This window comes from Mesocricetus auratus, unplaced genomic scaffold (genome assembly GCF_017639785.1).
Source record: "Mesocricetus auratus isolate SY011 unplaced genomic scaffold, BCM_Maur_2.0 Super-Scaffold_100042, whole genome shotgun sequence".
NCBI classification, from domain to species: domain Eukaryota; kingdom Metazoa; phylum Chordata; class Mammalia; order Rodentia; family Cricetidae; genus Mesocricetus; species Mesocricetus auratus.
Genome location: NW_024429219.1, coordinates 6,167,501 through 6,189,234, shown reverse-complemented (window position 1 = coordinate 6,189,234; position 21,734 = coordinate 6,167,501). Strand labels below are relative to the sequence as shown.

Genomic DNA, 21,734 nt, shown 5'->3' with positions numbered 1-21,734 from the left:
AAAAGATCAAGCGAGGCCGCAAGCCCTGCCAGCTGTCTGTCGGCCTGTCTCCTCCTGTTCCCTTCATGCACTTCAGACCATCTGATTTTGCAGTTCCTTCGTTGAAACCAACACGCTATTAGCACATGCTGTCCTTCCGTCACCCACCAGCACCAGAACACTCCCCTCCTTCCATGCTCAACTCCTCCCCGGCTTCCCCACCCCTGCCAAGAGCCATTAATAGCCCCGAGTTGCTCAAGATGCTCATGTGACTACATTCTGTAGCTAAGCTTTTTCGTCAATTGACTTGGGAAGAGTAAAAAAAAACGCCTTCATCTAATTGGCTTGTGGGTAAGTCATTATTTTCTTGACTAATGATGATTGATGTGGAAGGGCCCAGCCCATAATGGGTGCTGCCACCTTTGGGCAGGTGGTCCTGAAATGTATTTTAAAATGCAAGCCATGGAGACCAGACAGGAAACTGTTCCTCCGTGGTCTCTGCTTCGGTTCCTATCCTAGCTGTTCCTTGGCTTCTCTCAAGGGCAGAGTAATCAGGAGTTTAAGATGAAATAAACACTTTCCTTCCTAAGCTGCTTCTGGCCACCGTCTTTATCACAGCAATAGGAAGCTAAGTAGGACAGACTGTTTCCCAGTGAGAGTCTGAGCCCCAAGAGGCCAAGGCAGCTATTTTTGTACCCATTCCTTTCCCTCTCTGCTGTAACAAAAGGCCCAGTAAATAAAAACACCCACTAAAGGCAGCTCCCAAATTCTAAGTTTTCCTTCTCCCCCTCCCCCTCCCCCTCCCCCTTCCTCCCCCTTTCCCCCTTCCTTCCCTTTCTTCCTTGCAGTTTGTTTAGATCTGGTCTCACGCAGCTCAGGCTGTCTATCCAAGAGTGACCTTGTTCTGATGTCACTGCTGGGATTACCGGTGGGGTCACCACACCAGGCAAGACTTTTTTTTTTTTTTTTTTTTTGAGACAGGGTTTCTCTGTGGCTTTGAAGGCTGTCCTGGAACTAGCTCTTATAGACCAGGCTGGTCTCAAACTCACAGAGATCCACCTGCCTCTGCCTCCCCAGTACTGGGATTAAAGGCGTGTGCCACCAATGCCCGGCAAGACTCTTATTCTAAAACTGTTCTGATAGTTGTGTTACAAGTTGTGATTTTTGGACTTGAGATCTGAGACCTAAATCTTCATCCCAGAATCCTTGGCAAGTTCTTTCCCCCATTTAGAAGCAACTTAAGGGGCCGGAGAGATGTCCCAGCGGTTAAGAGTACCTGTTCTTCTTGCAGAGGAGACAGGTGTGGTTTCCAGCACCCACGTGGTGGCTCCTAACCATCTGACTCTAACTCCAGGGGATCTATCTCCCTCTTCTGACCTTAACAGGCACCAGGTACACACACATACATGAAGGCAAACTCATGAGAACCCTCACATACATAAAACTATATAAATCCTCTAGAAAGTTTGGAAACAACTTATTGTGGAAGGTCTTGGAGGGTGTTTGGTGGTCTTTGGGTATCTCAAATTGTTCCCCACAGTGGATCAAAACTGCCTCCCGGAGAGGAGGGTGTCGAAGGCCAAGGCGACCCTACTGGAGTCCCGCCCAAGGCGCCGCCTGAACCAGACCACTTTTTCTCTCCAACCCTCTGGCTCTTAGCAGAGATGGCTCTGAAACACAGGTCAAGTTACAGGAAATATTAGTAGTTGTACGTGTTTCTTCCACATGTCTCGTTCTGTGATGTGTAACTCACCAAAATGTCCGTGGGTTCATCAGCTGTGTTTTTTAAGGCCTTTTAAAACTCCAAAGCTGACAGTTTGGTGGCTCAGGTTTGCAGGTGACCCCAGCATTTGGGAAGCCGAGGCAGGACCGTCTCAGGTTAAAGGCCAGCCTGAGCTATATAGTGAACTCCAGAACAGCCTGGACTACAGAATGGGACCCTGTCTCAAAACAAAAACGAATAAATAAAAGCATAAAAACATCTCCCAAAGCTAAAATACAGCGGAGAATTTTCTGTCACGGAAGCAAGGCCGGGGAGGCCAGGGAAGTCTCCAGCAGACGAATCCATCTGCCACTGATCATGGGGCGGGAGTCGTGGCACAGGGGAGGCTAGCAAGAGGGGCAGTCTGAAAACCATGAAGATCCATGTCCTCCCGAGCACCCAGGGCGCTGTCCCCAAGAGTGCCCACAGCCCTTCTCCCAAGCCCTACGCCTGTTAGCTGTGGCACGGCTGGGCTGGGTCCGGAGACTCAGGATAGGTCTTCAGGGGACACAAAAAACAGAGAATAGCCTCCAGGAGTATCCTCAAGGTGGCCTTGGGGCAATGGCCTTGGCTCCTGTGGGCAGGCTGCGGTTGCGGCCCAAAGAACTAGACTGAAGCGCGGCTCCATGGCAGGGTACAGCCGCGTACCCCTCTTCCCCGGCTCAGCCCGGCCGCGTGACCTTGGGACTGAGGATGAGCATTAGTCCTGCACAGCTGCGACTGCGCAGCAGCCAGATACTGGTTGGATATTCTCTCAGGATCTGAACACAGACCCGCCTCTGTCCTATTGGGGAAGTCGAGGCAGGGATTGAACTCTCAACTTTCAGATCCCTCCTTAAAGCAAAACAGGCAGGGAGACGAGAAATAGCTGGGGGCTAAGAAGCCCATCTTTGGCCTCCGCAGGTCCACGATTGCAAACTTGACCTTTCTTTTCGTTTCAAAACCCCTAGCTCCCCTCCCTTCCCAAGCAAGCGTCGCCACAAACCACCCTCAATTTACATGCATTTTGGGGGGGGGAGGGTCTTTTTTCACACTCTGAAATATATGGAAAGCTCTGTCCCTGCCACGCCTTAGTTGGAGACCCTTGAGTTGGAGTTGGGTGGGAAGAAAACGGAGAAGTTTTGCTAGCAGCGAACTTTTGCTGAAAGGCGACGTCCCCACTGTCCACTGTCCCCTGAGTGGACCTCCATTCCTGGATTGGAATAAACAGCTGAAGAGTGAAGGAGAGGGAGCAAGGTGTACGCTGATTGGACTTGAGTCACAGAAAACAAGTCAGAGAGCATGTCTAACAAGGACGAAAATCTGCGGGCCTGGTGGGACTTTGCTCTGGGTTTTGGCCACTTGACTTGGTCAGCATGGTGGCAGCTGAGCACGTGCTAAGTGCAGGAGCCGGCAGTGACCAGGCTGTGGGCAGAGTGCTGGACCCAGACCAGCCTCTGGTGACTTACCCTACCCTGCAAAGGAAGAGCACAGGTATTTACTGCTTTCCCTGTAGTGAAAAGTGTATCTCTCCGGGCCACCCAGAGTTCCCTAAAAAGACAAAATAAAAATTCCTCCTCAAAAAGTGTTACTTGGAGCCAGGGATCAGCTCAGCAATTGGCGCCTATGAACTCAACTCAGTCTCCAGCACAAATAATAAAAGTATTAGCAAAGAAGACAATAATAATAGTTTTGGCATGGTTACTTGGCAAATAACTGACTCTCCACTAGGGACACTTGGCTGTAGACCACTTGGCTAGGTCTCTACGGCCCCATCCGTTGCCCCATTGTCTAATGTGGTGTTGGGCTAGTGACAGCTGCTTGTGTCCATGTGTCCCAGACAGAAATAACCTTTCTAGTCACTCTTCAGGAACATGACTGGTGGAGACTTGAGCAGTGGAGAAAACACCAAGGGGCTGTTTCCCCTGGGTACCATGCTGAGCCTGCAACTTCAAGCGACCCACTGGTTTAGCCAAACTCTCAACGCTTAAGTCAAAAAAGCAGAAGCAAAAGGAGGGGCCAGTTGCCCGGTGCCCGAAAGGGTTATTCTGATTTAGACTGGCAATAAAAACGCAATTGGCTGGGAGTTGGCGTGACCAAAGTACAGCCTAAATGTCTTCCCTCTCCACACAGCACAGCTGGCACTCTGAGGAGGTGAGCGAGCGGCAGGCTGCCCTTGAAGAGCAATGATGGAGAAAGATCAAGAGGCGAGGGAAGGGGTGAGTTTGTGCATGGCTGACAGCAGCCAGAGCCGGGGAGCCTGCTCAGCTGTGCTCGGGACTCCCCGGGGCTCTGGTGTGGCAGGGCCGGCCTTCAGCTGGATGGGCTGTCTGGAAGAGGGCAGCTGGGCTTTTATAGTCGTAGGTGTGATGTTTATAGACAGATGCCCGTTAGAAATCATGCCACTGGAACATCTGGTGAGACCGTCCCTGTAACTGGGCTGGGGGTGGCGGTTCAACTTGTAGCGTGCTTGCCCAGAATGCATGAAGTCCTGGGTTCGAGCCAGGTAATGGTGGCACACACTGGTGTCTGAGCACTTAGGAGGTAGCTAGAGGCATAAGGATAAGGAGTTTGAGGTTAACCTCGGCTACAAAGGGAATTCAAAGCCAGCCTAGGATAGAGACCCTGTGCCAAAATAAAATAAAAACCTTTTTTTCCTTGTCCAAACACAGTGTGGCTGGGGGCTAGGAAATATGAATCAATGGACACTTTCAAGGAACTTGCAATCTTCTCAGTAGCCTTTGCTAATGAGTAGGTGGGGAGAAACGCACATCCGTGCAAACTATTATTTACTGAGGTCCATAAGGCACGCGACAGGAAGCATGGCCTGCAGCATATAGAGCGGGAGTGGACTTGGGAGGGAGAAGCCCCTGCTGTCGGATCCAGCAACTTCGCACCTGAGTTGTGGTTAAGAGTCTGACAAGATATTCAATTGAGGTAATTTAGTTATTGAGACAGTTTGTGCAGCCGAGGCCGGCCTCAAACTTCCTGATCCTCCTGCCTCTACCTCCCAAGTGCTAGGCCTGTAGATGGGCACCACCCCACCTCGCTGTTTAACTCTTTTTGTGTCTTCTCATCCATAAAATGGGCTGATGGCCGCTCCCTCTCCTGGGTGCCAGAACAGTTAGACAACGCAGTTAGTGAAGGGTCTGACCAGGAGGAAATGTGCCTGTCGATATTACTGCTTGGTTTATCCTATGAAGCAGGTGACCTCACTATTGCCATTCGACACAGGGCATCTCTGGGGCTGTCTAGAGTGATGGGGGCCATCCCGAATGATGGGGGCCGTCCCTGCCTCTACCCACTTCATTTCTGGTGTGATAAACAAATGCCCTCCAGAGGGCAGAATAGGCCTCTCCTTCCCTGCAACCCAGAATCACTGTTCTAGCGTTTACCCAGGGACTTCCCTGGCATTATCTAGTCTCGTTCTGGTTTTGCTTCTTGTTTGTTGATTTTCCGGTGCTGGGGGCTTTAACCCAGAGCCTCAGGCACGCTAGGCGAACTCTACCCCCAGTCACTTTCTCCCTCTCAGTTTAAAATAGGGGCTCTCTGAATTGTCTAAAGTGGCCTTGAACTTGTGGTCCACCTCCCTCAGCCTCCCAGGCGGCTGAGACTACAGGCCTGTGCCACCAGGCAATCTGTCTGGGATTGCCATGGATGAGAAGGTGTTGGCCAGGTCAAGTGCCATCTCCTGTATTTGAAAAGAAGTCACCTGAGGCTAAGGACTTGAATGTTTGGGGACACAAGAGACGCTGTGTTTACTGCTCAAGGAGGAGCGATGTCCCTGTGTGGTGTGCTCTGCAGAGGAGCGGTCAGTGGAGGGGGACAACTCAGACAGACACTAGCATGGGTATAAGCATGGCATGCCCAGAATGAAGCCAGGCATGGAGCCTGGGGGATTAGGAGGAGCCAGAGACACAGAGGTTGTGTGATTTTTCTGGGAAGAGTCCAGAAAACAGTTGGGTCCAGCTGTCCCTCTGTAGCTGTGCAGCTCTGGCCTTGAACCTACTTAAGAACTGTTGAATACAATTGCCTTTTTCCTACAAAATAGGGCTTTGGACAATGAAGACGTGTTTTGTGAAGTGTCCTGGACGGAATCACTTGCCCTCTGTCCTCCCTAGGTCCTCGTTGCTGTTTTGTTTTACCTGACTAATGAGCCCACCCGTGTGTGCTACTTACCATAGATCAGCTGGGATTGGGAGGGAGGGAGCGCCTCCTTCCCTGCATCCTGGAATCACACCTAACTGGGTCAACCCCAATGATGGGCATTTTACTGAAGCTTCAAGATGTTTCCCCAGTAATTTGGGGAGAGTGGAGTGCTGGGGAGGGCTGGGAGAGTGGAGCCCTGTGTGCTCAACCAGGACGCTGTCACTGAGCCAGGTCCTGGTCCAAATCCTTTTCCTCCCTGTCCTCGAAAGGAGGAAAATGAAAAAGAAAGAAAGTTGGAATGAGACTGCATGCAACTCACGAAGCAGAGGATTCGACTATGTAAAAATGCAGTTAATCACTCTCAAGGAAATGAAGGGATTCCCATCTCTTTGCTGCCTGGACGGCCACACTGAGTGGCAGAGTCAGGCACAGAAAGATACAAGCCACCAGGTTATCAGATACAGTGCGGGCCAGAAGAGTGGCTCCAGGGGCCTGGGGAAGAGGGAATGGGCGATGCTGCTCGGGGATACAAAGTTTCTGTTGGTGGGACGAGCTAGCCAGCGAGATGTCAGGGCCTGCGATTGCTGTTAGTGATGGGCAGCACACCAACCTACCGTGTTGACTGTAGTTCATCCTCCTTGGGTGCTTGGGATTCACTGAATGCATTTCACAAGTCTTCACTGCACACATCCACAAAGATAACTGCATGTGGTGTTGGGTGTATCCATGAGCTAAACTGTGCTGATCGTTTTGCAAAGTGTGTGTAAACACTGAGTTATACACCATAAAGAAAAGCCAGACCTGCCTGCTGCTTGGAAGGCTGGGTCACAAGGAACACAAATTCAGTGTAAGCCTGGGCTATAGAGAGAGTTCAAGGTCAGCCTGGGCAACTTAAAGACACTCTCCACCCATCTCAAAATAAAAGGTAAATAAAATAAAAGGTAAAGGGGGGATTAATTTGTAAATCTTCCCACACACATACATTGCTATTTTTGACCAAGAATGAAAGCCTCCTGGATTGCTGCTAATTGATGTTCAGTCCTGTTGGCCCTATGGTTCCAGAAGGGAAAAGGAGAAAGGACCCAGCTTGGGAGCAAAAACTGGTCAGTTTTGGTATCATAGGTGGAATGGGCCCTCAAGAGCTTACACACCTCATCCAGGAATTAAAAAGCTGCCAGGGGGCTAAAGAGATGCTCAGCCTTAAGAGTGCTGGGTGCCCTTCCAAAGGACACAAGTTCATTTCCCAGCACCCACAATGGGCAGCTCACAACTGTCTGTGATTCCAATTCCAGTGGATCACTACTCTGGCCTCTTTGAGTGCCTGTATTCATGTGCAAATGCCCACATACATATACAAAATTAAAGTAAATATTTTTTTGAGATAGGGTTTCTCTGTGTAGCTTTGGCTGTCCTGAAACTCACTCTGTAGACCAGGCTGACCTCAAACACAGAGATCCGCCTGCCTCTGCCTCCCGAGTGCTGGGATTAAAGGCGTGCACCACCGATGGCCCAGCTAAATCTAGTTTTAAAAGCCACAGGTCAGCAGTGCTCATGGGGTTGATTTGGTGCCTTTTTCTTTTGGTGTGTGGCATCCATTGTTAGGCCCTTATATAAAAAGGCAGGGAGTCGAGCGTTGGTGGCACACGCTTTTAATCCCAGCACTCGGGAGGCAGAGGCAGGAGGATCTCTGTGAGTTCGAGGTCAGCCTGGTCTACAGTGCGAGTTCCAGGACAGCCTCCAAAACAATACAGAGAAACCCTGTCTCGAAACAAAACAAAACAAACAAACAAAAAAGGCAGGGACTGTTGGGGACCCACTTCTGAGGAAGTGAGCAATACCTCTGCTGGGAGGGTCCCCAGCCCATGGGCTCACTTGTTGGAGATTGAGGGAAATCTCTGGAGCTGGAGACAGAGATATGAAAGCCTAGAACTCTTCTAAGAGCCTATCCATCATCAAGACCTGTTCTTGAAAGCCAAGCATGGACTAGATGTGGTGGCGCACGCCTTTAATCCCAGCACTCCGGAGGCAGAGGCAGGCAGATCTCTGTGAGTTTGAGGGCAGCCTGGTCTACAAAGTGAGCTCCAGGACAGCCAGGACTGTGTAGAGAGAGAGAAAGGGAGAGGGAGAAAGCAAGAGCCAGCCAGGCGTGTGACTCACACCGACAATGCCAGAACTTCGGGAGGCTGAGACGAGATAATCAAAAATTCAAGGCCAGCCTGGGCAACTTAACAAGATCTGTCTCAAAGCATAGCAAAACAAAATCCCAGAAGTGCTGGTGGAAAACTTGGTTAGCAGTTTTCCAATCAATGTTCCATCCACCCACCCATCCATCCACCCACCCACCCATCCATCCACCCATCAGCCAATTAAGCCAGGCATCTGTCTAGGTGCTGGTTATACAGTGGTGAGCAAACCTGACAAAAGACCCTCCCAGTGGCCGTTGATTTTGTCTGTAAAGAAGGAAGTGACCAAGGGGTCTAGATGACTCAGAAGGTAAAGGCACTTAGCAGGCAAGCGTGCTGGCCTGAATGTGATGCCTGGAACCCACGTGACAGCGGGAAAGAAAAACCAAGTCCTCGAGAGCTGTCACATGTAGCCCTGGGGTACACTCGCGCGCGCGCACACACACACACACACACACACACACACACTTGCTCACACATAGGTGCTTTTGGTACACACATGCAGACTCACACACAGGTGCTTCCAGTGCACATAAATACACACAGAGACTCATACACAGGTGCTCTTGGTGCACACACACATATGCACACACACAGAGACTCATGCACAGGTGCTCCTGGTGTACACACACACACACACACACACACACAGACTCACACACAGGTGCTCCTGGTGTACACACACACACACACACAGACTCACACACAGGTGCTCCTGGTGTACACACACACACACACACAGACTCACACACAGGTGCTCCTGGTGTACACACACACACACACACAGACTCACACACAGGTGCTCCTGGTGTACACACACACACACACAGACTCACACACAGGTGCTCCTGGTGTACACACACACACACACACACAGACTCACACACAGGTGCTCCTGGTGTACACACACACACACACACAGACTCACACACAGGTGCTCCTGGTGTACACACACACACACACACACACAGACTCACACACAGGTGCTCCTGGTGTACACACACACACACACAGACTCACACACAGGTGCTCCTGGTGTACACACACACACACACACACAGACTCACACACAGGTGCTCCTGGTGTACACACACACACACACACAGACTCACACACAGGTGCTCCTGGTGTACACACACACACACACAGACTCACACACAGGTGCTCCTGGTGTACACACACACACACACACAGACTCACACACAGGTGCTCCTGGTGTACACACACACACACACACAGACTCACACACAGGTGCTCCTGGTGTACACACACACACACACACACAGACTCACACACAGGTGCTCCTGGTATGTGAGTACTACAGAGGGCCAGTTGCAGCTGTATCAAGCCAGTTGTAGTGAGCTGGCTGTAGAGGCATTTGCTGGAAGTCCTGGCTACTCAGGAGGTTGAGGCAGGAGGATTGCTTGAGCCGAGGAGTTGGAGAACAGTCCGGATAATGCAGGGGGTTAGAGGAATGCCTGACCGAGAGCCTGTTCTAGCCTCAGTGGGTCAGTCTTATGATAGAGAGTAGCTGGAAGACCAGGGGTGACCTGAGAACAGCTGTGTGCATGCTGAGGGTACAGCAGGGGTCTCCCTGGGCCCCTCCCTGACATCCACCCTACCTCTCCAGAAGCTGACCCTGGTGCTGGCCCTGGCAACATTGATAGCTGCCTTCGGTTCATCCTTCCAGTATGGGTACAATGTGGCTGCTGTCAACTCACCGTCAGAGGTAGGTAGGTCACTGTGTTAAGTGAGCCACAGCTGCTGACATGGGGAGGGGCTTAGAGGGGCCTGTGGTCCCCGGAGAGCAAACACAGCCTACCCCTTAAGGGAAAGGACAGGAAAGTCCCTGTGGGACCCAGACCAGGTGAGTGACAAAGTTCTCAGACCTCAGATTCGCACAAACGTACATTCTGTGGCCTGGCAGTGTGTGGAGCCATCTGGAAGGCAGCGGCCACACCATCTGGAAGGCTGCAGCCACTCCAGGGAGCGAGAGACACCACAGGCATTGTCCTGCCGGAGTTCTTCCCATGGGTGTTCCAACCCGCACACTATCCAGGCAGCTCCGTCCCTAACTATAGTAGCGCTGTCCCCATCCAGCTAAACGCCCCTGTTGGTTCTCTCTGTGAGATGAGCTCAGCTGGTTCTGTTGGTCTGTGCCCTCTGCCCCACAGCTCATGCAACAGTTTTACAACAACACCTACTACGAAAGGACCCAGGAGATCATCGAATCTGTCTCCTTGACACTGCTGTGGTCCGTGACGGTGTCCATGTTCCCCTTTGGAGGCTTTATAGGTTCTCTCCTGGTTGGCCCCTTAGTGAATAAAATGGGCAGGTAAGACATGAGGAGGTTGGCTTGGGGTACGTGTGGTGTGTGTGTGTGTGTTAAATGCACTTACTAGTGTTGGTATGTGCATGTAAGCATGCTTGTGCGCGTGCAAGCATGTGTATGTGTGGAAACTAGCAGTAAAAGTTGAGTGTTTTTCTTCTATTGCTTTTTACCTTAAAAACATTGATTTATTGTTTTTTATTTCCTGTGTATGAGTGTGCTGCCTGCGTGTGTGTGCCTGTGCACTGCCCGTGTGTCTGGTGCCTGATGAGGCCAGAAGAGGGCGCCGGATCCCCTGGAACTGGAGTTAAGGACTGCTGTGAGCCTCCATGGAGTCCTGGGACTGGAACCCAGGTCCTCTGCAAGAACAGCAAGAATTCTGAACCACTAGGCCATCTCCCCATCCCCTTCCTCATTTTTTTATACTTTTGGTTGTAAGCCTAACCTTTATCGGCTCAGCCCTTCATCGTCTTTTTAAAAGATAGGGTCTCACTGTGTTAGCCCCGGTTGGCCTCAAATTCAGACAACCACCTACTTCTACGCGAAGGCATTCTCCCCACAAGGGCCCCAGCCTTCATTTCTTAGGACGGCGCCTCACGGAGCCTTGAAGCTGCTTGGCTTGGCCTGGCCGGCTGCTCAGTGTTGGTCAGAGCCCTGCCCGTCCCCTGTTCCTTGCCCCTGCTGCCTCCATTGCTGGGGCTACAGTCGCACCGTGCCTGGCTTTTTAAATGTGTTCTGGGGATCAGCATGCAGGTCCCCGAGGGCGCCCAGTAGGCACCTTATTGCTGGGCCATCTTCGCAGCCTTTGTTTTTGAAACAGGGTGCCCTGGTGCCCAGGTTGGCCTCACACTCGCTATATAGTCAAGGGTGATCTTGAACTCCTGATTTTCCTACTTCTTCCTCCCAGCTGATGGGATTGCAGTCATGAGCCAGCCTGTCTCATTGGGGTGGGTAGATTTTTATTGCCGCAGACTTACAGATAGCTTTTAAACGTGAGCCTAAAACTCAAGTCCTTATTGTGAGGTGAGGACAATAACCAGGATGGCAAATTTTACTTTCTATTAGGGTCTGTCAAAGAAACAGGCCAATGAGTAATGCTTGGGAAGCTATACAAGGGACCTAGGTGAGATTATTTCTAAACTAATCCCAGCACTCAGGAGGCAGAGGCAGGCAGATCTCTGTGAGCTCGAGGCCAGCCTGGTTTACAGAGCACGTTCCAGGACAGCTAGGGCTGTTACACAGAGAAACGCTGTCTCAAACAAAACGAAACGACGAAAAAAATTTTTCTTAAGTATGTATGCACACATATACATACATGTGCACACACAGACACAGGAGTTTTAGCTGGCTTTTGTTTGTTTGCTTGTCTTATTGGTCCTGAGGCTGTGGTGGTAGAAGCCACGAGGCCTCATGCATGAGAAGGAGGCATTCCATCGCTGGCCACATCTCCAGCAGAGAGCTGCAGGTGCCCATGTACCTTAAAGCTGTGCCGAGACCTCTGGACAGGTGGTCCTGTCTTCCTTTGTTTGGTTTGGGGTTTTCGTTTTTTGTTTTGTCTTTGCTGTTTGGTCCCCCCCACCCCGCCAAACAATATTTTTTCAGATCCACTTCTATGCATATAGGTGCTCTGTCTGCATGTACGCGTGTATCCCGTGTGTGAGCCTGTTGCCTACAGAGATCAGAAGAGGGCATCAGGTCCCATGGAACTGGAGTTAGACGAAGCTGTGAGCCACCACGTAGGCTCCAGGAATCGAACCTGGGTCTCACGGAAGAGCAGCTAGTGCTCCTAACCACTGAAGCCCACTTTTGCTTTGAGTTTTGGTGGCAAGTTTTAGATGGCAATCCTCCTAAAATGTGTGATTATGGAGTTTAGAACATGAGCCACTATGCCAGGCTCTACTTATGTCTTTCATGGATTTTTTTGTTTGTTTTTGTTTTTGTTTTTTCGAGACAGGGTTTCTCTGTGGAGCTTTGGAGCCTGTCCTGGAACTCACGCTGTAAACCAGGCATTCACAGAAAAATTGGCCTTTCTTAAGATTATTGTTTAGCCGGGTGGTGGTGGCGCACGCCTTTAATCCCAGCACTCGGAGGCAGAGGCAGGCAGATCTCTGTGAGTTTGAGGCCGAGCTGGACCAACAGCCTCAAAAACAATACAGAGAAACCATGTCTCGTAAAAACAAAAAAAAATGATTATTGTTTAACTTCTTTTATGTTCATATTGGTTTTTTTGTTTTAATTATTATGTTTTCCCAACTGTCTTGTATCTTCATTTTAAGCGCCATTTCTCTCTCTCTCATGCATTATACTTTGGCGTTGTATCTAAAAAACGCATTGTGAAGCCGCCTAGATTTTACACTTCTAGAATTTTTTTAGTCTTATATTATTTTTGTCTCTTACTGGATTACTATTAGTGAAGGGTACAAAATCCTCGTCTGGATTCATTTTTATTTGTTTGTCTGGGTTTTTGAAATCCTTATTCTTCATTTTATTTTACACTGTCTGGGTGTTTTGCCTGCATGTGTGTCTGATGCCCAAGGAGAGCAGTAGAGAGCATCGGATCCCCTGGAGCTGGAACTACAGATGGTTTGTGAGCTGCGGTGTCCGTGCTGGGAATCGAACCAGGGTCCTCTACAAGAGCAGAGTGGTCTTAACCGTGGAGCCGTCTCTCCAGTCCACTCGCTTCGTTTTTGGTTTTCGTTTTGATTGTCCTGCTGGAACTGAATCGGGGCCCCAGCCCAGGCTGGGCAGCTACTCTCCCACCCAAGCCACATCCCCAAGATTTGTTTGTTTTTGAGACAAAGTCTCCACCCTGTGTCTCCAGGTTCGGCTTGAACCGCTGGGCTCCAGGCATCCACACGTTCCAGTCTTCTGAGTGCCACACCCCCTGACACCACAGCAGGTCAACTGAATTTATTGCACCTTAGGATGAGTCCGTTCCCCTCTGTTTCCCATCACCAACAGCAGGAGATGCACTCTTCAGTTCCGGTCCCGCTGAAGCGCACCGCTGTAACCAGGGCACGCTGCTCTGAGCGCACGTTAAGGGGTGTTTGTCGACTGCCGTGAATCGGTGATGAGTGAATGGTGAAGTGAATGAATGAATCCTTAAGCTAACCTGGCTTCTCGCCACATCTTCTACAGAAAAGGGGCCTTGCTGTTCAACAACATATTCTCCATCGTGCCTGCCATCCTGATGGGGTGCAGCAAAGTCGCCAAGTTGTTCGAGCTTATAATCGCCTCCAGACTTATTGTTGGGATATGTGCAGGTAAGGAACTGTGCCCCGCAGTGCCACCCAGCACGAGGAGGCAGAACTGACCCCCAGGGATCAGATGCCGTTTGGGACCTCAGGGAGCACGGAGACCGAAGCAGACCCTACGCGGGCGGGCACTTGAGTGTGTGCCTCATCCTCATGGGTGGGCAGTGGGCAGAGCTTCTCAGCACTGCTTCCCGCAGGGAAAGCTCTCTCTGGCTTTGTTTATTCCAAGGCTGGGATTGAACCCAGGACCCTGTGGAAGCTAGGTGAGCGCTCTATCTCTGAGCCACAATTCCCAGCCCAAGAAAGATGTTCTTTGTAGGAAATACACTATAAATCCTGAGTTCGGAAGGGCTAGTCTCATCCTTCCTTTCAGTATCTCAGTGTTGGTCTGTCGGAGGGTAGTGTTGGTCAGAGGGTAGTGTCAGCAGGAGGGTAGTGTCGTCTACTTGGTGAGCAGCACCTTTGATAGAGTGGACTGTCCTATGTCACAAGAGCAGAAAGGCCTCTTGGAATTTTGTTTCAGTCATTGTTCATCTGTGCATTTGTGGGGGAGCAGAGTTGAATGATAGATTTCTGTATTTTTTTAAGTGTGGTTTGTGGTCTTTAAAAAGTTGCGGAATTTGGGCCGGGCAGTGGTGGCGCATACCTTTAATCCCAGCACTCAGGAGGTAGAGGCAGGTAGATCTCTGTGAGTTCGAGACCAGCCTGGTCTGTGAGTTCCAGGACAGCCAGGGCTACACAGAGAAAGGGGTGGGGGTGAAGCTGGTTTGTAACCCACTTGCTGCCTTCATGGGACATGTGCATTAGTTTTAGAAAGCACTCCCCGCATTGCTTAGAAATGGAGACATTTTTAAAGTCACGCTGGTGGCTTCCCCAACAGTCAGCCTTTCCCAGTGCCCAGCCAGGAGGGACTTTGCCAGTTCTCAGGGACCTTCAAGAAGCAGGGCAGACACCTCCTGAACTCTGGGTGATCTCAGAGCGACCTCTCCTGCCAAATGTGGGATAGGCACAGAGGGATGACCTGGTAGACATAAACAAATCCCTAGAGCTCATTAGCAGGCAGCGAAGTCTGAAAGCTGGGGGCACACACCTGGGATCCCAGCACTCTGTGAGTTTGAGGCCAGCCTGGTCTACAACAGTTAGCTCAGGCCAGCCAAAGTGAAAAGCCACCAGACAGGGTGGTATGGGGAAAAAAAAAACTAGCTGTGGAGCAAATTTCACTCAGCACTGAGTTGATGCACACACACACACACACACACACACACACACAGACACACATGCACACACAAACGTAAATGTAATTTAAAAATCTTAACCTAAGCTGGACCTGGTGGCACGCACCTACATTATCAGGTTCAAGGTCCGCTTGGATCGCAGAATGAGTTCTCCATTAGCTTGGGCATACCCTGTCTCAAAACAAAACAAAAAGTAAAAGAGGGCTGGAATGTAGCTCCCTGGTAGAACATTTGCCAGCAAGATCAAACCCCTGGGCCCCTTCACAGCGCACACACACAAATAAATTATCACCTACAGAGATGAGGCTCCTAACTATACTAACACCCGACAGGCTGAGGCAGGAGGATTACCAGTTTGAGGCTAGCCTGGACCGTGTAAATGCAGCAAGGCCTCAATTGTTTTGTTTTCATTTGTTCGTATTTGCTTTTGAGACAAGGTGTCCTCTGTAATCCACACTGACCTCAAACTTTAAGCAATCCTCCTGCATCAGGCTCGGAAACAAAGCGCTAGCATGCACCAGCACGCTGGCCAAGACCTTTGGGGGGGACCCCAACCTTTATGCTTCAGAAGCACACTTTTAGTAAACGGTTTGTCTCATACTTTTCCCATTTGCATATTTACTCGGGGGCGTGGCACTCGTGCCATGGGTCACGTGTGGCGATGAGAGAACGATTTCTCAGAGTCCGTTTTCTCTGCTGCTGCTTGTGATCAATCGGTCTTTGTTTCCAAACGACGTCAGTGTTTGGGTCTTGACAGCAGTCATCTTTTCTCACTGAGCCTTCGCCCCTCTCCCAGATTTTCGGTCTCACGTCTTCTTATCATACTTAAAATAATCGGGAGTTCCGTGGGGCTCACAGAGATGGGTCAGAGGTTAAAAGCACTGGCTGCTTTTGCAGAGGACCTGGGTTCATTTCCCAGCACCCACATTGGGTAGCTCACAACTGGCTATAACTTCACTTCCGGGGGACCCAAGGTCCTCTCCTGGTCTCCCTGGGCACCGCATGCATGTGTTAGGGGTCACACACAGTTTTTATGAAAAACAATCAACCAGAAACACAAAACAAAACACCTGCCAGGTGTGCTGGTCTACCCAAGACTCTGCCTCAAGACAAATCGTATGTTTACGTTTTAAGACAAGTTCTGTAAGAAGAGTGACTTACTCCACATCCCCACAAACCACTTTAATACCTGTCTTAACAGCAGACAGTTGGATTTTCTTTTTGTTTTCCTGAGACAAACGATAAGTTGTATTTATACAGTGACTAAGTACAGTCAGCCAGAGCACAAAACCGACCACCATCCCCGGGACTGAGAAACATCCGGGTGAATTCTTCCGGGGGGTGTTTAGGAAGGGCACGGTGGCGTGTTCCGCACACATGGCAGTGGCCAGTGCAGCAGGTGACAGGGACGTGTGCTGGATGGCCTGAGGGAGGAAGTGGCTCAAGGGAAACAGTTTCAACCTCAGAGATGCCCTGGGAGGTCCTCGCCTAGCTCCTGGACCCAGCAGTGTGGCGCCATCCGTTTGAACTCAGCTTCTCATTCCTCATGGTGTGACCAGGCTTCCTGCGGCTTGGACCACCAACGCCAACCACTTGGTTCACCCCCAGAAGGATGAAGTAAACAGCCCCGCTGTGAGTGAGGAGCAAAGGTAGCTGAGCCTTGTCTTCCAGAGGTTCACGGTTCATGGGTTTGTTGTTGATCAACCCCTTGGCAAGAAGACTGAAGGCTTTCCCTGGCCAGAAGGAATGCAGACATCACAAGCCCCCGATCCAACTCTCGGGTCTACCTGGTAGAGTTAGCCGTGGGCTATCCCTGTAATTTTAGACCTGGAGGCCTGAGACAGAAGGAGCTCTAGTCTGAGGCTAGCAAGAGCTACATAGCAAAACACCTCCCGCCAAAAAATATGCAAATTAGAGATTGCTTCCAGCCTTGTAAACGTCTTAAAGAAGACACACGTACCAGGGTTTTGTGTTTGTTTTCATGTTGTTGTTGTTTTCATTTTTTTCACATTAATTTTTGGGCGTGTGTGTGTGTGTGTGTGTGTGTGTGTGTGTGTGTGTGTGTGTGTGTGTGTGTATGAGGGGCACACATATGCCACCCCAAGCTTATGGAGGTCAGAGGATAACTTGGAGGAGTCATTCTCTCTCTCCACCCTGTGGGTCCTGGGAATCAAATTCAGGTTGTTAGATTTTGTACCAAGTGCCTTTTCCTAACAAACCATCGAGTCGGCCCTATTGGCTTTTGTGACACCGTTTACTACATGGTCTTGGCTGACCTGGAACTTGCTATATAGACCAGGCTGACTTAGAACTTGCAGCAATCCTCCTCTGTATGCTCAAGTGCTGAAGTTAGAGGTAAACACCACAGCGTGGAGCTAAATTGCAAAATTGCTGACTTACCTTCATATTGTCGATGGAACCCAAGGACTTGTGCGTCCTAAACAAGGACTCTACCACTGAACTATACTCCCAGCATCCCAGCTATTCTTTTATTCCATTCAATAATTTATTTACTTTTATTTCATGTGCATTGATGTCTGTGTGAGGGTGTCATGTCAGATCTTGGAGTCACAGACAGGGTTGTGAGCCGCCATGTGGGTGCTGGGAACTGAACTCAGGTCCCGCTGCAAGGGCAGCCAGGTCTCCTAATGGCCAAGCCACCTCTCCAGTTCTTTAGTTTTTATTTCTCAGGGTTTTTCATATTTCTATTTATTTATTTTGTGGGAGGAAGCAGGCATGTCCCTCTCTCTTTCCACTGTGTGTGTCCCGCAAACTGACTCATTATGAGGCTGGCAGTAGGCGCCTTTATCCACTGAGCCCATTCAGCAGCCTCCAACTTCATCTGTTCCTAAAAGAGCCATATTCTGATGTGATGGGAAATTTTACAAGATTAAATAGTTGGGATCTGGAGAGATGGCTCAGTTCCTACACCCATGCCGGTGCAGTCTGGGGTGGGGGTGGAGGTGGAAGGTCTCTGTGTAGAGGTTTACTGTGCAATGTGCTGTCCCCAGAAAGTGAACTGATGGGCAGGGATGTTGCTGTGCTCTTTAGTGATAGATTTTTTTTCTCTCTCTCTGTCTGTCTGAGGCAAAAGAGAGGAACATGTCTAATGCTCATCCTCTCTGAGGCCCCAGCCAATCAGAAGCAAGGACACAGGCTGCAACCCCAGGCGACACCAGTCAAAAAGCAAACACTCCTGTTAGGGACGTCGCTAATGGGCTTTCTTTCCTCGAAGTTTAAGGAACTGGAAATTAGAAGAGGTGTTTGTGAGGGCCACTCATTTACTGTGTTATGATAGGCGCGTGTGAGAGGTGGGGCCCACGTGTGTGTGTGTGTGTGTGTGTGTGTGTGTGTGTGTGTGTGTGTGTGTGTGTGTGTGTAGGCTGCAGGTCCTCCGCCGACGGCATGCTACACATTGCTTTCTCACTGAACCTGGAGCTCACTGACTAGGCCAAGCTAGCTGACCTGCAGGCCCCAGAGGTCTGCCTGCCTCCCTGACCCCCGGCCCTGGGATTACCAGTATGTTCCCCTAATGCCTGCACAACAAGTACCTTACCAACGGAGCTATGCCCAGTTTAGGGAGGGCTGGGCTGGAGAGCGTGTCTGGTGAGGCAGGGTGTGTCCCTGAAGACACGGTCTGTCTCCCCCAGACTCTTTCTGCTTGTATTCTCATTTCAGTTCTCCTTCAGGTATATCTTCCAACGTGGTCCCTATGTACTTGGGGGAGCTGGCACCTAAAAACCTGCGAGGGGCCCTCGGGGTGGTACCTCAGCTCTTCATCACGGTCGGCATCCTCGTGGCCCAGCTGTTCGGCTTTCGGAGTCTCTTGGCAACTGAGGAAGGTGAGAACAGAGCCCTGGCCCTGCCCTCTGACCCCCAAAGCCCCTCCTACTGCCACACTGGGAGCTGCCACCCGCTGGCTTTCCTATTCTGTCCCGTGAGGACTGTCCTTGGTGCCACGCCCTGTTCCTATCCCACCACGCACATTGTAGGCCCTGAACAAGTGCGTGGTGACACAGTCCCAGCAAGGTGTCTCAGCTGAAGAGGAAGGACCATGATGTCCCTAGAACTACTAAGTGGCTGTCCAGGTACTCAGAGGCACACAGGAACTTGTAGATGGCGTCATTACCTCCTCTCTCTCTGTCTTGAGTCTTGGGCTCCTTTTATCCTTTTAGAAACACAGTCTCATATTGCCGAGGCTGGCCTCAAACCCACACTGTAGTCAAAGATGGCCTTGAACTCCTGGTCTCCTGTCCCCACCCCAACTTCTATGCAGGGCTGAAGACCAGTTCCAGAGACTTCTGCACATGCTAGGCAAATACTCTACCAATGGAGCCCAGCCCTTCCCCCTCCCTTCTCTTCTCTTCCCTTCCCTTCCCTTTCTTTCCCTTCCCTTCCCCTTCCTCTTCCTTCCCCTCCCCTCTCCCTTCTCTTCCTCTCCCTCTCGTCCCCTCCCCTCCTCTTCTCTTCCTTTCCCTTCCTTCTTGTCTTCCTTTCTGATCCTTGAGCTTCTGAGAGGGGAGACCAGTCTCAGTGACAACACCAGTCAGAACACGAGCTCACTCGCGATGGCCCCACGCGCCACGTCTTCTGTAGTAGTTTGTTTCTCTACAAGGCATTTGCATTGCTGCTGGCTTTGCTTCTGAGCGTATCAGTGCAGTGCGGCTTTGACCACTCTCGTTTAGGTGTCCTTGTGTCCCCCACACAAGTTTCTCTGGACAGACACCTCTGTCCGCTCCAGCCATCGGGTCCCTGAAGGACGATGCGGGTCTGTGCAGTAACTGAACCTGGAGCTCACTGATTAGGCCAAGCTAGCTGACTTGCAGTCCCCAGAGGTCTGCGTGGAGACGTCCCGTTTGCGTCCCGTTCTTGCCCATGCCCGGCATTAGCGGATGCTTCTGTTTACCTGCCTCATAGGTGTGCAATGGCTGGTCACGCCTCAGCCCCTGTGCAAATAACCACTGAGCAACCGCCAAAAAACATCGAGCTCTGTCTTCACAGAGCTGTGTCCTGCCCCGCGGTAATGGTGCAGAGTGCTTTGGCACAGTGCAGAGGGTGGCCATGTCCCTCGGCTTCTGTGACGGTAGACCCTTGCTTGCAGGCTGGCCAATCCTCCTGGGGCTGACTGGAGTCCCCGCAGCCTTGCAGCTCCTTCTCCTGCCCTTCTTCCCCGAGAGTCCCCGCTACCTGCTGATTCAGAAGAAAGATGAGCCAGCCGCCCAGAAAGGTGAGAGTTCCGTGTTCTCCTCCTGACCCTGGACCCCCACCCCGGGCTCTTCAGCTCGGGGTTCATGCCCTCTGCTCATCTCTCCCCCAGCCCTGCAGAGGCTCCGAGGCTGGAGCGATGTGCACCTGGAAATGGAGGAGATCCGGAAGGAGGACGAGGCTGAGCGGGCCGCGGGCTTCGTCTCAGTGTGGAAGTTGTTCAAGACGCAGTCCCTGCGCTGGCAGCTCATCTCCATCATCGTGCTCATGGCCGGCCAGCAGCTGTCAGGAGTGAATGCGGTACGCGCAGCCTGCGGGCGTAGGGGCGGCAGGCAGTGTGTGCCAAGTGCTGGAAATGATTCTTGCATGTAGCTCTGAGGGGCTGGGGTGCCAGGGTCCCCCTGGCCGTCCTACAGTCGAGGCCCTCTGCCAAGCCCGCGGTTGCCTTCCAGATCTACTACTACGCTGACCAGATCTACCTGAGCGCAGGTGTGGCAAGCAATGACGTCCAGTATGTGACTGCCGGGACAGGGGCGGTCAACGTGTTCATGACCATCGTCACGGTGAGTATCCCTGAGGCTGTGGTCCCACCAGTCACCAAGGGTGGAGTGATGTCTGGGGAGTGGAGAAGGTCCCAACCTTGGAGGGAGCTGGGGCCTGAGGTATGCAATGTGCCCCTTGGGCTATGATTCCCCAGCCTCAAAACTCCTCTGTGAGGATATTCCTGATGCTGTGGGGAGTAGCCATGAACCCCTAAAAGCAAAGGACCCCAAGCCTTACTCCAGAGGCTCCCACTGTGTACAGTGACTCCGCTCTGACCTCCTCCATCTGGGGCTGCCATGTATGGCAGAAATGGAGGAGATCTCTGCACAAGGTCACTTGGTAGCCCTACAAGGAGCTTGCTGGTCATGACTCACTGCTTCCGTAGTACCTGAGTGAAACTTGTCTGTTCGTCCGTGCCCCCCCCCCGCCCCGTCGTCCTGCCCCCCCAGTCAGAGGAGCCAGCCAGGCCTCCCCCCATGGGCAGAATCTCTCAGGTTTACACCAATGCCTGGCTTCTTTCTTGCAGGAGGCCTTAGGCTTAGAGCCACGGGACATCTGGGGCCCTAGTGACTCAGCTGGGCCTCTCCACTGGCCACGTAAAGACACGTGTTCTGTGCAAGCACGCACGGTTACGTACGCACTCCTCCTGACCCCTCAAAAGTTGACTGAGGGGTAGTGAGGGTGTCCCCATGATGGCGGCCCCAGACAGGCGGGGTGCTCTGTCACACAGAAACAGGGGACACAGGCCCTAGAGCCTCACTTCCTCCCTCCCACACCTCCAGGTATTCGTGGTAGAGTTTTGGGGACGGCGACTTCTGCTCCTCCTAGGCTTCGCCACCTGCCTCACCTCCTGTATCGTGCTGACAATCGCACTGGCGCTGCAGGTGAGGAACACAATTACCACGTAAGAGGAGGCACCAAAGTGTGCCAGGTACTGGGGAGAGGGGGGAGAGAGGGAGAGGGAGGGAGGGAGGGAGAGAAAGAGGGAGGGAGGGAGGAAGGAAGGGAGAGAGAGACAGAGAGACGGAGAGAGAGAGGGAGAGAGAAAGGAGAGAGAGAGGGAGGGAGAGAGACAGAGAGAGAGAGAGGGAGGGAGGGAGGAAGGAAGGGAGAGAG

General features: G+C 51.5%; 1 protein-coding gene across 2 annotated transcripts in view; it reads left to right on the top strand.

The window, feature by feature from the left end:
- The first annotated feature begins 244 nt into the window (after nt 1-244).
- The window catches only part of Slc2a5 (solute carrier family 2 member 5), a 24,282-nt gene continuing 2,792 nt past the window's right edge, over nt 245-21,734 (top strand). Inside the window, exons 1-10 of one of the 2 annotated variants that reach the window (XM_040735043.1) lie at nt 245-330; nt 3,854-3,939; nt 9,683-9,781; nt 10,227-10,387; nt 13,520-13,644; nt 18,560-18,712; nt 19,972-20,097; nt 20,188-20,375; nt 20,528-20,638; nt 21,401-21,502. In XM_040735043.1, the coding sequence (XP_040590977.1) occupies nt 3,907-3,939; nt 9,683-9,781; nt 10,227-10,387; nt 13,520-13,644; nt 18,560-18,712; nt 19,972-20,097; nt 20,188-20,375; nt 20,528-20,638; nt 21,401-21,502 (1,098 nt within the window). In that variant the 5' untranslated portion in view covers nt 245-330; nt 3,854-3,906. Of the gene's footprint in view, nt 331-3,617; nt 3,940-9,682; nt 9,782-10,226; nt 10,388-13,519; nt 13,645-18,559; nt 18,713-19,971; nt 20,098-20,187; nt 20,376-20,527; nt 20,639-21,400; nt 21,503-21,734 lie in introns of those variants that run through there. The other variant, XM_040735041.1, reaches the window with a different exon arrangement.